A 13096-nucleotide genomic window follows, 5' to 3' on the forward strand; every position below is an offset into this window, starting at 1 on the left:
TTCTATAGGATTGGAAGCTTGTAAATTCAGTGTCGGCAACTGAACGGATGAAACTGTGGAATCATTTCAGTGTTATTCATGATCAGGATAGTGTCAAAAATGAATTTTTTCGCAAAGTTCATCGTCGAAACCCTCCATTTCGCATTAAGCAAAAACCAAAGTTGCGTGATCGCATCGAAGTTCCAGCAATGATCGAGTATCATTACAAGAACCCACCAAGCTTGATACCCTCATTGCGTGAGCTGTTGCGTTCTGAACGAGTGAACCGTCATGCAGATCACACTAAACCATTTTATGACGATTCTCAGCTATTGGCAATAATCGACACGGAGCTCAAGGAAATTAGTGCTGCAGATGAAAAAATCGAAAAGCTTGGTCAATATATAAATAACACAGATAAAGAATCTCAAGCTTATGCAATTTCTCAGGAATTGCCTGTCAAGCTAAGATGTCTAAGAAGTAAGAAAAACAAAGGATCACCGAAAAAAAATTCCATGGAAGAAACTATTAAATCGCAAGCTACGATTGATTCAGAAGCTTCAAACCAATTGAAGGAACTAAAGAATAAGTCAGAACGTATGAAAGCGGACGCGGTCGATGGAAACAAATTTGGCGATGATCGTGCTGAGTTTCAAAAAAGTAAGTTGAATAGCGGCGAGTAACCAATCAGGCTAAAGCCTTTTTACATTTGGGTGGGTTAGTAGAGTGAGAGTGGAGAGCGCGTCAGAAATCTTTTATCTCATTTCGGTATGCGGGGTAGATGAAGCGAATGCTTGTGGGAGGGTGGTTCACAAGGGAAGGGGGGGGGGGGGGGTGTATGAACAGTGGAGGTGTAAGGGCAGGGGGGGGGGGGCATACAACACTCAACTGTATATTATACCTTCCATTTGGTCTAGGTTTGAGAAAGTGTGGAATATGCGCGGAATTCAGAATTGTTGATAGTGGACAATATTTTCAAAGAATGTTTGATTGACAATCAGTGATATAGACCTGCGAATCGAAGTAATTTGGTGACTGTTGTAGATTTTTAGCATCTGAGTTATTACAATTGTATCGTTTTATATGGGAAATTCCAGTGTGACCTTACTAACCAACCTATAACTCCGGAACCAAAAGTCAGAACCAAATGAAATGCAATATCAGTATGGGATTACCGCATCTTTCATTTTTCCCTCCCCAAGGTTGTGGGGTTTGACCTTGGGTTTGACGGTATTGCAAACATCATCAAGCATATTGCGTGCATCAGTGCTACAGAACCTCTGACAGACAACTGCTTTAAGATGGTTATTGCATTACACCTCGATAGTGGTGCATCGAGGAGACCGAGAGGGCTTTTGTGCCTTTTTTATGTTCTTTGTTTTTTCATATTCTGCACCTGCGCATACCAACGCTCAACCACTGGTCTGTGCGCGGTGATGTGGCCGATTGGCGAGCCGACGTGGCTTGACTTTAGTGTGTGCCGTGCTTGCAAATATTGTTCCACAATTTGATGGCGGTATTCGTGGACGGGATTCACAGTGGGAGTCATTGTGTGTCCATTTATCGGCCGACTTCGTCATCGTGCATATACTAAATAAATTGATTTAATAATTACATTAATTTAATAAATACAAAAGTAGAAACCTATTACTTGTCGTAGTTTTTCGTAATAGTGTAGAATTGTTATGTGGTAGTCGTATGTATCTGTGTATGTGTTCGTCCGAGTATTTGTGACAGTTAGGTCAGGGAATGGATGCAGAACTGGCGTATATGATAGGATAGTGCCTAGTATTTCCGGTGTTCAATTTTTTCATTTGGTTCTATTCATTCGGGAACGATTGGATAAATTAGGGTATAATGAATTTACCGACGCACGTTAATCATCCATTCCCGGCCAGCATAGCATGATGAAAGTATCAGAATGCAATTGTCGTTAATGGTAAATATACAACATTTGCATTTAGACGAGTTTGATTGCATTTTACATGTGTCTCTATTCTGCTTCATTTATCTGTTTTGTACATCTATTAGTTTGCTTTTCCATAACTGATGTATACCAAAATAGTATCGGTCAATTTATACACTTCTAATCAAGCTCTTTGCATTTTTTATTTATTCGGCATGTTATGATTCCTTTTATTAGTAAATATCTACTATACGCTATCTATACTCATATAGGCAAGGATGCAAAATGCCTACCTTTTCTGCGGCTGTAATTTTTCTGCCTACATTCTCATTTCTCTCTCTCGATGCTGCTGTCATTCGCTAGTGCAGGACGCCCAGCGCTGTACGGCTGCCTGTGTGCAAAGCAGTAACATGACAAAAAACTACTGTCCCCAGTACAGCCACCAGACGCGAGCGGTACAGCTTCTCTTTCCTTATTTTACATTTTTTAATATTTTCAATCTTTTTAATATTACCATTAAAAAATTACGTCAATGAATGCGGCTCATTTACGCCACAGCCGGCATCAACGCTTTCGTGTGCGGGCCTCTCCCTTTGACTATGCAGAGAAAAATGTACAAAGCGAGAGAACAAACTTTACTACGCCACACTCTCACCGAGCAGTCGGAGTACAGCAGCAAAACAAAAATGTATTCTACTGCTGTACAAGAAAATGTACTCGGTTTGGCTACCGTTCTGGCAAGAGCTGTAGTGATGCGTCGCTGTAGCGGGCTGTACGGCTTGTACAAATGTAAATATACCGAAAAAATGTAGTTTATCGGTACCGTTGGCATCCCTGCATACAAACGCTCGTTGCGTTCACGATAACATAAACCTGGTCACAAACGCGACCATGCAATTGCAATAATCCAGCATACTTACGCCCGCGATTTCGCCAACATGAAAACACTCCGGTAGTTAAGTAAACGTAGCACCACTTCCAATCGCGGTCTCAAACATTAACCCACCACTCGCGCGATCATGAAACGGTCACGTCCGGTTGTCTTACCTCGGCTCTAGCAGTCTGGACTAATGCCTTCAGTTGAACCATACAGAGAAGTAACGCTCATATTCACTAAACAACACGTTCCATTGATCTAGAACTCTAGTGATATGGCGAAACGGACTCTTTTGTACCATCTGTATCATACACTAAAAATTAAGCATCAGATTCATGGTTCGCGCGCGATCATTCATGAATACACGCTACATGATTATAAAATCGAAATTTTACACGCGAAGTCACATACACGTGACAAACACGTTATTATACAAATGCTTGAGCCCTTCGCGACCATACACGACACCTACACCCGCGATCTCGTAAACATTCCGGTGATACAAATGTCCGTTTTCGCGCGATCACGTCAAGAAACCATTACCCTCTGTCCTAATAACTTAGGTCGATACATTCAGTAGGACCAATAAAAAAATAAAGCTCATATCCACTAGACAACACGTTCCATGGCGATATAACCGGGAACTCTAGTGATATGGAAGATCTCGCTTTCTTCTAGCATCTGAGCCGTGCACCAAAAATAAAGTATTAGAGTTACGATCCGCGCGCGATCATCCAAGAACACACGGCAATATGTGAAAGGCACACGGTTATAAAATAGAATTTATACACGCGAAGTTACATACATGTTAGAACACGCAACATACAAACGCACACGCGATCGAACACGTTAACGTACAAATGCTCGAGTCGTTCGCAACGATACACGCGATCGCGAAGTCCCTACGCCCGCACATACCTGAACCGTACAATGAATATCACAATCATAGGACAACTCTCGAAAAAAATGTGTATGTATATATGAATTCATACTATCAACCAGTTGCCATATTAACAACTTGGTACAAATCAACTTAAGTATTCTAGAAGAATTCACATCTATAGTCCCATAAAAGAAATCTAACAGATTGGATTGCTTCTTATCTCGCAGGACGAAGCGCTTTTGTTCGATTAGGTGATACACTTTCTACACCTTTTGATATCTGTTCTGGTGTGCCACAAGGCAGTCATCTTGGACCATTGCTCTTCATTTTGTTTATAAATGATCTTGGCACGGTTTTGAAATCTCCGAAATCTATGTTTGCCGATGATTTGAAATTCTACCGACTTATAAAATCTTTGGAGGATTGTAAATTACTTCAGCTAGACATTGACGCTTTGTTATATTGGTGCACCATCAATGGAATGGAGGTGAATATAGAAAAATGCAGCGTTATTACATTCACTCGGATCCTATCGCCGAACATGTTTAACTATAAAATGTCGTCAGCCAACGTGCACCGCAACTTCGTCGTCAAAGATTTGGGAGTTTATTTGGACAACAAGTTAACTTTCTCCGAGCATGTAGCGTCTACTATCGCCAAAGCGTTCTGCATGTTAGGATTTTTAAGGCGAAACACTCAGTCGTTCCAGAATGTGTACAGTTTGAAAACGCTTTATTGTTCGCTTGTACGCAGCATCTTGGAGTATGCCGTTCCTGTTTGGGCTCCTTATCACGGAGTCCACATTAACAGCATTGAGAGGGTGCAGAAATGTTTCATCAGGTATGCTCTTCGCCTTTTACCTTGGACCGACCCAGTTCGTTTGCCGACGTATGTGCAACGTTGCGCATTAATCCACCTGCCTACGCTTGCTGACAGGAGAATCAAACATCAACGAATGCTTATTTTTGACATCCTGGACGGGAACATTGAAAGCAGCCAACTCTTGGGTCAACTTAATTTCAATGCACCTAGAAGACAAACACGCCAAGTGGACTTTTTCCGTTTACCGTTGTGCCGTACGCAATTCAGACGAAACAACCCGTTAAATGTATGTTGTCGTGTGTTTAATCAAGTTTCATGTTTTTTCGATTTTAATGTTGCAAGATGTACTTTTAGTATTAGGATTAGTTGATAAGCCAGTCTGTGCGATTAATAGTCGAAGACCTATATATAAATAAAAGAATTATTCATTAAAGAAATATTCGCATCTACTAATCTCTCATGTACGAGCGGAATAATTCATGAAATCGTGGACACAGAAGAGCTTACTAACAGAACGGAAAAAGGACTAACTAAGAGGAAAAAATCTAAAATCTGAAATTTAAAAAGGAGATAACCTAATTCACAATGGCAAAGGAATAAGGAATACTAATAGGAGGTAAATTATGGAAACGCAAAGGTAAGAATGCATTTCAACCAATAATAATAATAATGATACTAAATGATACCAAATAATTATTTTGATATTAAAAAAGGTGTTTAAATGGCGCTAATTCGTCCTAGTTAAAATATGGATTTAGTGGGAGGGGTGCGACGCATTTTTGACCTAGGGCAGAAATGCCGATCAGACCGGTTCTACACCAAAAATGTACTATAAGGAAATTATAAGGAAGGGTTACTGCATCTTCCATTTTTTTCATTTGAAATAAAGTTTGTAAAAATCAGTCAAAAAATCGCTGGGAAATAGGTGCGATATTAGCTTTGGAACATGGCGAGGTCCCCGAGGGCCTCAAGAACCGTCATAGGTGGCTAATGTGTTCCGAGCTACTTTGATTGATCATTAGTGATCTAGACGGTTGTACGACTTTCCCCCGAAAACCATTCCCCAGAAACTAAAACACCGAAGTTTTTTCCCCAGACAGAACCATTCTCCAGAATACCATTCCGTCGAAAGTACCAATTACCAGAAAACTTTTTCCCAGAAAGTATTTTTGCCCAGAAAACCGTTACCCAGAAGTTCAAGTTCCAATCTGAGAGCCGAGCATGTCGGATGGTTTGTTTCGTGTTCTTCGTGTAGTATTTTAGTTCAATAGTAATTCTTCAAAAGGGCTAATGAGACTTTTGTAAACAAACTTATTTCGCTCATTATTCCGCTACCGAGTTGAATTTCATGAAAAATACACATGAATCAACATCTTTATCCTTGGTAGAATCAATTTCAAATGTTTTCTAAGTTGAAATGATAACAAATTAGGAGAAATCAGCAAAACAAAAGTTTGTTTACATATCTTATTAGCCCTATTCAAATGTTGATATGGAGTTGGTCTTTCCAAGTGAAGTCTTGCGACAGCTGTATTGCGCTGTGTATTCAGACAATTTGTGTGTACTAGAGATGGGCGAAACAGTTCACTTCGAAGAACCATTCCCGACTGAACAGTTCTGTAAAAAGAACTAGTTCAGATGAACCGTTCTTCCGTTCAGCTGATAATTTACTTGTATCTAGCGAATGTCTCTCAAAACATTCGATTCTTGGAGAGGAACCAAACAGATGCTGCCAAACTATTATACCCCTGTATGCTTAACAAGTTCATCAAGGGTAGCGATTTCTTCATGCTGTATAACTAGAGAAATAGAGAATGTGATGAGTCGTTCTTCGCCGGTTCCATTCTGGGAGAGCACAGAGAGCGGTTTGTGGGACGGCAAGTCGGTTCATTTTCATTCGTTCGCCTAAAAATCGGTCCGAGAAATTCGCCAAACGGCTTTAGGTCAGGTTCAGTTCATTCGCTTTGAAGAGAATTGAGAACTACCGTTCTTTTAAAAAGAACTTCCGTTCGCTCATTCTCTTCGAAGAACCAGTTCACTTGAACCGTTCGCGAACGAATGGCCCATCTCTAGTGTGTACCTCGTGTGTTTTCGAAGTGGCATAGTTAATGCAAAAAGTCAATATGCGGAAAACTATTCATTCGGAAGCAATTTTTAACAACGCTTCGTAACTTTTTTTCTTTTCTGCTGTGGCGCATGATGGGAGAGAGCGAGAAATTGAGAGAAGTGGAAAAATAGCAAGAATATGAGAGCTTATGGTGCTTGTCGCACTACGGAGCATGAAAGTGTCAGTGAGATACAAATGCATATCTCACAGCGATGGTATCACGGGATGAGTGTGTGAAAGGGACGAAGCAGCAAAAAAAGATTTCGTAGGTCATAAAGAAAACTGGACACGTGGTGAGAGATTTCCAATTATTCTTTTTAACTTTATTATTCTTATGAGGGCTCATATGATTTCTTCATTTCTTTCTTCTTCTGCTAATGACTAGCTTTTACATTTCGCTTTTCACTTGCGTGATGATACGTTTATAAAATTCATCGTCTCTCGATTGTAGTGGAAGGGAAACTTGTAGCCGTTGTAGTTAATATGAACAGTAGGCCTAGCAACAAGCAAATCGGGACTCTCGAGTGTGTTTTCAGGGAGACATGAGAGGTTGCTGCTGGGATAATCACGGATGGATGCTATATTTATTTCTTTATAATTGTCTCGTCTCCCATTACATACTGTTTTATTCTGTTTTAAGCATTTCAGTGGCAGTCCAGCACCGTCTTCAGCCACCAGTGTTCTGTCGCATGCCTCACATGCATGCATTTATACAGGTATAGAGTTCTACGCAAATCATTTCACACATACACCGCTTGGGTGGTTTGTTTTCCTCCAGCTGTCATATGTAAAACTGTCAGCCAATTTAAGGTTCAAGTTACTTTTTTTGAGCATGTGTTAGATTTGAACGCTGGGTGGTGTAGGTGGGAGGGGTTGTGTTCGGCTTTGCCACCTGATTGTCCATTTGGACTTTTTCGGGGCTCTAGGGGAGGAGTATCGGCCGGTTTGTTGGATCGCGGCGATTCGGGTCATGCGGGAGGGCTGCTGGAGGGACTATCGGTTCCGCTGGGTGGTGCTTTTGAGGGGGTGGCTGATTTTTTGTCACACTACCACACCGTGCTGGGGTACGCAACACAACTGCGAAGTGAAGAAACCACAGCCACTTTTTCGGGGGCACCATTTGGCTGGGCCGATGGTTTTTCCAGCAGGTAGTTTGCGTGGATTGAGTTGTGGTGGTCTGGTGAATCGGCTGGTGTTCTTCTTTTGGTGTTTTTTTTTGGGGGGGGAGGGGGGGGGGTTTGGGTGGATAGTCTGGTGGAGGGGCTGAGCAGGGTTATTCTTGCGCACACTACCAAGCCTTGAGGTAACTTGAGCCTTAAACATTTCAAATAGCTCGCATATAGTAATTATAGTGGTGCTGAGATGTCCTTTGTCGCCGTAGGGGATCATCCATAAATGACGTAGCATTATATGGGGGCCCTGTTTTGTATTTTGTGATTATGTGTGACGACAGGGGATAGGGGGCCATATCATGCTACGTGGCTTTACCCGTTTCATCTAACTAACATCGTTTTTTTTTAAATTTTTTACGGAGTCAAGGTGGGGAGTAGGTTTACCGTCAAGCTACGTAATTACCAGGGGGAGAGGTTTAGGGGTTTGTGACGACATGCTACTATGAGGGAGGGGGTGCCAAATCTCTCAAAAAATGCTACGTCATTTATGGATGATCCCTAAAAGTCATTCCGAAGACGTACAATGCCGGTTGGTCAGGTTCCATCATGAAAATAATCCGACTGAAAAGTTATTTTCGATTTGTTTTTCTCCGCCTATGACGGGTGGAGGGGGACAAATCATCCAACACACTAATACAGATACAGATTGCCAAGTACTCTATGATAGTGTGTGTGGAGGAATATTTGTGTTCGTGCGCTGTGCTGGATCGTCGCTCAATGGAACAAATCGAAAGGATCTTTATAAAAGACAGAAAAACTCGGTTTTATTTCAAGTTTAGTGTTTCTCCATTCGAATATTATTTGAATTTTTTTATTAATTGAACTGCTGTGCTGTTTATTTTCGTTATTTTTTATTATTACTATTGCAGCATTACATACAATTCATATTTTGTATTTTTTGTTCATATCATTAGTATTGTTGTGTGTTATTACAGTCATGATTCGCTGGATGAGCCAAAGACTCTACTAAATAAACGTATTTGATACGCTAGTTGAAAAAAAATTTGTGATTTCTATGAGCATTACATCTAGGAGCATTGTACCCCACAGCTGGCAAACAAAAGTATATGGAACGATGGATTGCAAGTTTCTAGTATATACATTTACTATATAAAATGTATTATTCTTAATTGTCATTTCGGCTGATTAGAACTTTATATACGTAGTATTTTGTGACGTGCAATTGAATATATTACATGCAGCACATTCAAAAATTCTACAAATTTATATGATAACCATATTGTCTCTTATACTGATTTCAGTGATGGGGAAGGGGGGGAGGTTTTTAGCGTGAAGAGAAATACTCTCTTGCGAATTTTGTTTTGGAGATTTAGTTGGGGCGAATTGATCGGTACTTTCTGCACTGTATTGTGTCATTTCAGTAGCATTCTGTAGTTTTTCTATGTGGGGCTGTCGACGGGCGATTAGGTGACGAAAATTTTTCGGGGCATCTATGGGGAGCACGATTTGCGGCGCTGACTGTCATTCGGGAACTGCTTGGCCGATTTGTTGCAGGCTTTGCATGCGCATGCTGTTTGGGAGGTGCCTGGCCCCTGCCAGAAGTTTTCGAGATGGTTTTTCAGTTGGGGGGGCTTTTACTCATAAAAGAGCGGAATTTTTCTTAAAAAATGGCAATTTTTGTTTCAAATGAGTAAGAAAAACTCATGGTTGAGGTTTTTTTGATGGAGTGTGTTTGCGGGGTTTGAGATGGATCGGTTGGGTAGTTTTTTGGTTGGTGGTTGGCCCGGGGTCGTGTTTTTTCCGGAGACATTCTACGGGGGGTTTCGTCGCCGAGTCGTTTGTCGATGTTTTTGCGTGGAGGGATTGCAGAGTGTTGTTGGGGTGATGCAGTGTAGTGTGCGGGGGTTTTGATCGGTTGTCTTCGCCCGGGTTTATAGGGGGAATTGCAAACCGGGTGTTTTTTTTCGCGCTGAAACCCTTACCTCCTCTTAATCATACACATAATTTCCTCTATTTTCATTTTATTCACAAGTGAAGGATTGTTGTCATAAACATTAAAACAAATGAACAATATGAAATTTAGGAGAAAATAGCATCAGGGCACCTCACAATGGAAGACTAGATGATGGAGTGGATTGCCAATCGGAGTTACTTGGAGGAAACGTTCTGTTTCCTCTTGGAGATCTGACAAGAGTGAGACGCGCATTTATAACAAACAACATTTTGTTATAATTTTTACATATATTTTATCTGGATTAGGTCCACCCTTCTTTTTTTAGAGTTGAAGACATCCAAATCAAAACAATGATTATTTCATTATTTTATCTAATGTATACTACATTGCAGGTTATTTATATTAAAGAGAGTATATTTAATTTAAAAACATTATATTGTACTACAGTGGAGACCCGATTTTATCAGTCTTCGATTTTATCAGCCCCGGATTCTATCTACCCCCGATTTTATCAGCTTCGTATGAAAATTGATAGTTGGTAGTTTGATGGGCTCTAGCAGGCGAACCAACTTGAATTCGAGTAAATCCTTTCTTGAGCATATTTTTCTTATCTTAGAGATCCGAAATATGCAAAAATAAAAATTATAATTTTTTTTAAAGAATTTTGCACTGTTAGACCCCCTTAAGGGAAATGTAAACAAAATAATCAGAAAGGGGTATGAGGCTATATCTAGGGACTAAAGAAAAATGCTTTAAGAGCTTCAATTTTTGTAAAAGAAAGAAAAATGTATGTCCCGATTTTATCAATGTCCCTGTTTTATCAGCCCAAAATTCACCAAGGGGATGATAGAAACGGGTTTCCACTGTATATTATATGATCCCCATATCATTATGTAATGAATTTTATCTTATTAAATGATACATTTACTTGACGCAACAAATAAAACCGTAAATGGGGCGGAAGTATCAGGGTATCAAACAAACTGAGGACTGGACGAGGGAACGTGGGTAGCCAGCCTGAGTCACTTGAAGGAAACTTCAGAAGGTCCGATAGGAGTTTGACGCACCCTTCTCCAAACAAACCATCAGGTGGGTTCAAGCACGTATAGCGAAATTTTTTACCCTTTGACTGGATGTTATTGTTGGAAGAGGATCTTTTTATCCCGCGGTATGCGCGTAAGTGTCTCTGCTTACGGGGCCGCCCAATCCCCATTTGTTCCCTCTTCATTAACAACAGTAATGTGAAGGTTAAATGATAATCAATTTCGGAGCTACGATAAGTCTACCCGCATACACTGGAAAAACCTTGAGCTGATGGTGGCTTAAAAACACATCACATCACATCACAGAAAACCGTTACCCAGAAGTTCATACCCCAGAAAAAAACAATTCCCAGAAATTGAGGTATTTTAACTGAAGATGACTTTTTTATTAGTATTAACCTTTACAGTACCAAGCTAAAATTTTTCTGAAAATTTTGTTTAAATTTTGCTCTCATTTCGTCAATTTTAGACCGAATTGGATGGAACTGGATTTAAAAGATCTGGAATTTAGTCCAGTTTCTATATACCGAGTAGTGTTCAAATCCGTGGACCGGTTCCGGAATTAATCCGAATTCCCTTGGGGTATATCCGGCATCCCAGTGGGGTGACGGACGAGTTTTGAAGAAACATCCCATAAATTTAAGTAATTGTATTTTGAAATGTGCTACATATGACTATTTCCCATTGATCCTTCACAATAGACATGAATTGGACCAATCTTGGCCACCGGAGAACTGTTCCGGGAGAACCTAAGAAAATGTATATATTTTTCTATCATTCCAGCGATTTGGGTTCATAGCTTTATACGAAATGCGAAGTTCTTCCAATCATACGGTTCTACAGCTCCCTCAAGGCCATTCCGGCACCGGTTCCATACAGATGGACATTTGACGCCATTTTTAAAACCAAGATGGCAGCTTCCGGTTACCACAAAATAGTGAAAACCACCATCAATATGGGTGTTATTTGAAAGAGAACGGCCAGCAAAAGCCGGAAATTGACAATTGACGCCATTTTGAAAAGCAAAATGGCGATTTCCGGTTACCACGAAACAGTGAAAAGCATCATCAATATGGGTGTCATTCGAAAGGGAGTGGTCAATAGAAGACAGAAATTGATTTTTGACGCCATTTTCAAAACCAAGATGGCGGTTTCCGGTTATCACAGTGCAGTGCAAACCGCCACCAATAATGGCGTCATTGTAAAGCGCTAGCGATCAGCAAAAGCCGGAAAATGATTTTTGACGCCAATTCGAAAACCAAAATGGCGGGTTCCTGTTCCAAAGAAACAGTGAAAACCGTCATCAATATGGGTGTCATTAGAAAAGAGATGATCACTTGAAAACCAAGATGGTAGCTTCCGGTTACCACAAAACAGTGAAAACAACCATCAATGTGGGTGTTATTTGAAGGAGGAAATTTATAATTGACGCCATTTTCAAAACCAAGATGGCGGTTTCCGGTTACCACAACAGTCAAAAGTATTGTCAATATGAGTGTCATTCAAAAGGGGGGGGGGGTCAATAGAAGACAGAAATTGATTGTTTCGCCATTTTCTAAGCAAAGATAGCGGCTTCCGGTTTCCACAAGGCAGTGAAAAACACCGTCAATAATGGTGTCATTGTAAAGCGGGTGGTCAGCAAAAGACGAAAATTGATTGTTTACGCCATTTTGAAAACCAAGATGCTGGCTTCCTGTTCCAAGGAAACAATGAAAATCATTGTCAGTATGGGTGGCATTTGAAACGGGGTGATCAGTAGAAGACGGGAATTGATGATTGACGCCATTTTGAAAACCAAGATGGCGGCTTCCGGTTCCACAAAACAGTGAAGACTGTCATCAAGATGGAAGTCATTTGCGAGTGGATGGTCGGCAGATACGGATATTGATTGACGCCATTTTGGAAAGCAAGATGGTGGTACCACAAAATAGTCAAAATCATCATCGGTATGGGTTTTATTTAGAAATGAACGGTCACCCAAGTAGCAATTTTTATTTCAACAACTATTTCACACCAACAATATGTATGTGCTGTTGTGACAGACAACTAAGTTTCTTCGTGACTCAAAAGGTACAGATTTAGACTAATTTTCAATATAGTTCAGCGAAACTTTTAAAACTTGCTCCCGTTTCGTAGTCATTACTATGCGAGAATAACCGAATTAAATCACATTGTTGTCAATATGTTGAACGCAGATCTCAACAAGATTAGTTCATTCTTGCCGATGTTCACATGGGCTATCAATCGGCAATATTATTATAATAATAATTTTCGATTTGGACATGTGTATTTTTCCTCGTTCAATACTGCGGATCGTGATAGTGCGTTGCATTGGAGATGTATTTGTTGATTCACGCGTTCGTGGTTGGTGTCGGTGTCGGCTACATAGTGT

The 13096-nt window shown here is 40.4% G+C and overlaps 1 protein-coding gene across 1 annotated transcript in view; it reads left to right on the forward strand.

Moving 5' to 3' along the window:
• Positions 1 to 13096, forward strand: part of LOC131683266 (PHD finger protein 12) — a 170252-nt gene that overhangs the window by 1158 nt on the left and 155998 nt on the right. Inside the window, exon 4 of the mRNA XM_058965107.1 lies at positions 9 to 639. Within this exon, the coding sequence (XP_058821090.1) occupies positions 9 to 639 (631 nt within the window). The remainder of the gene's footprint in view (positions 1 to 8; positions 640 to 13096) is intronic.

The sequence above is a fragment of the Topomyia yanbarensis genome, chromosome 2, assembly GCF_030247195.1.
Source record: "Topomyia yanbarensis strain Yona2022 chromosome 2, ASM3024719v1, whole genome shotgun sequence".
In the NCBI taxonomy this organism is placed as follows: domain Eukaryota; kingdom Metazoa; phylum Arthropoda; class Insecta; order Diptera; family Culicidae; genus Topomyia; species Topomyia yanbarensis.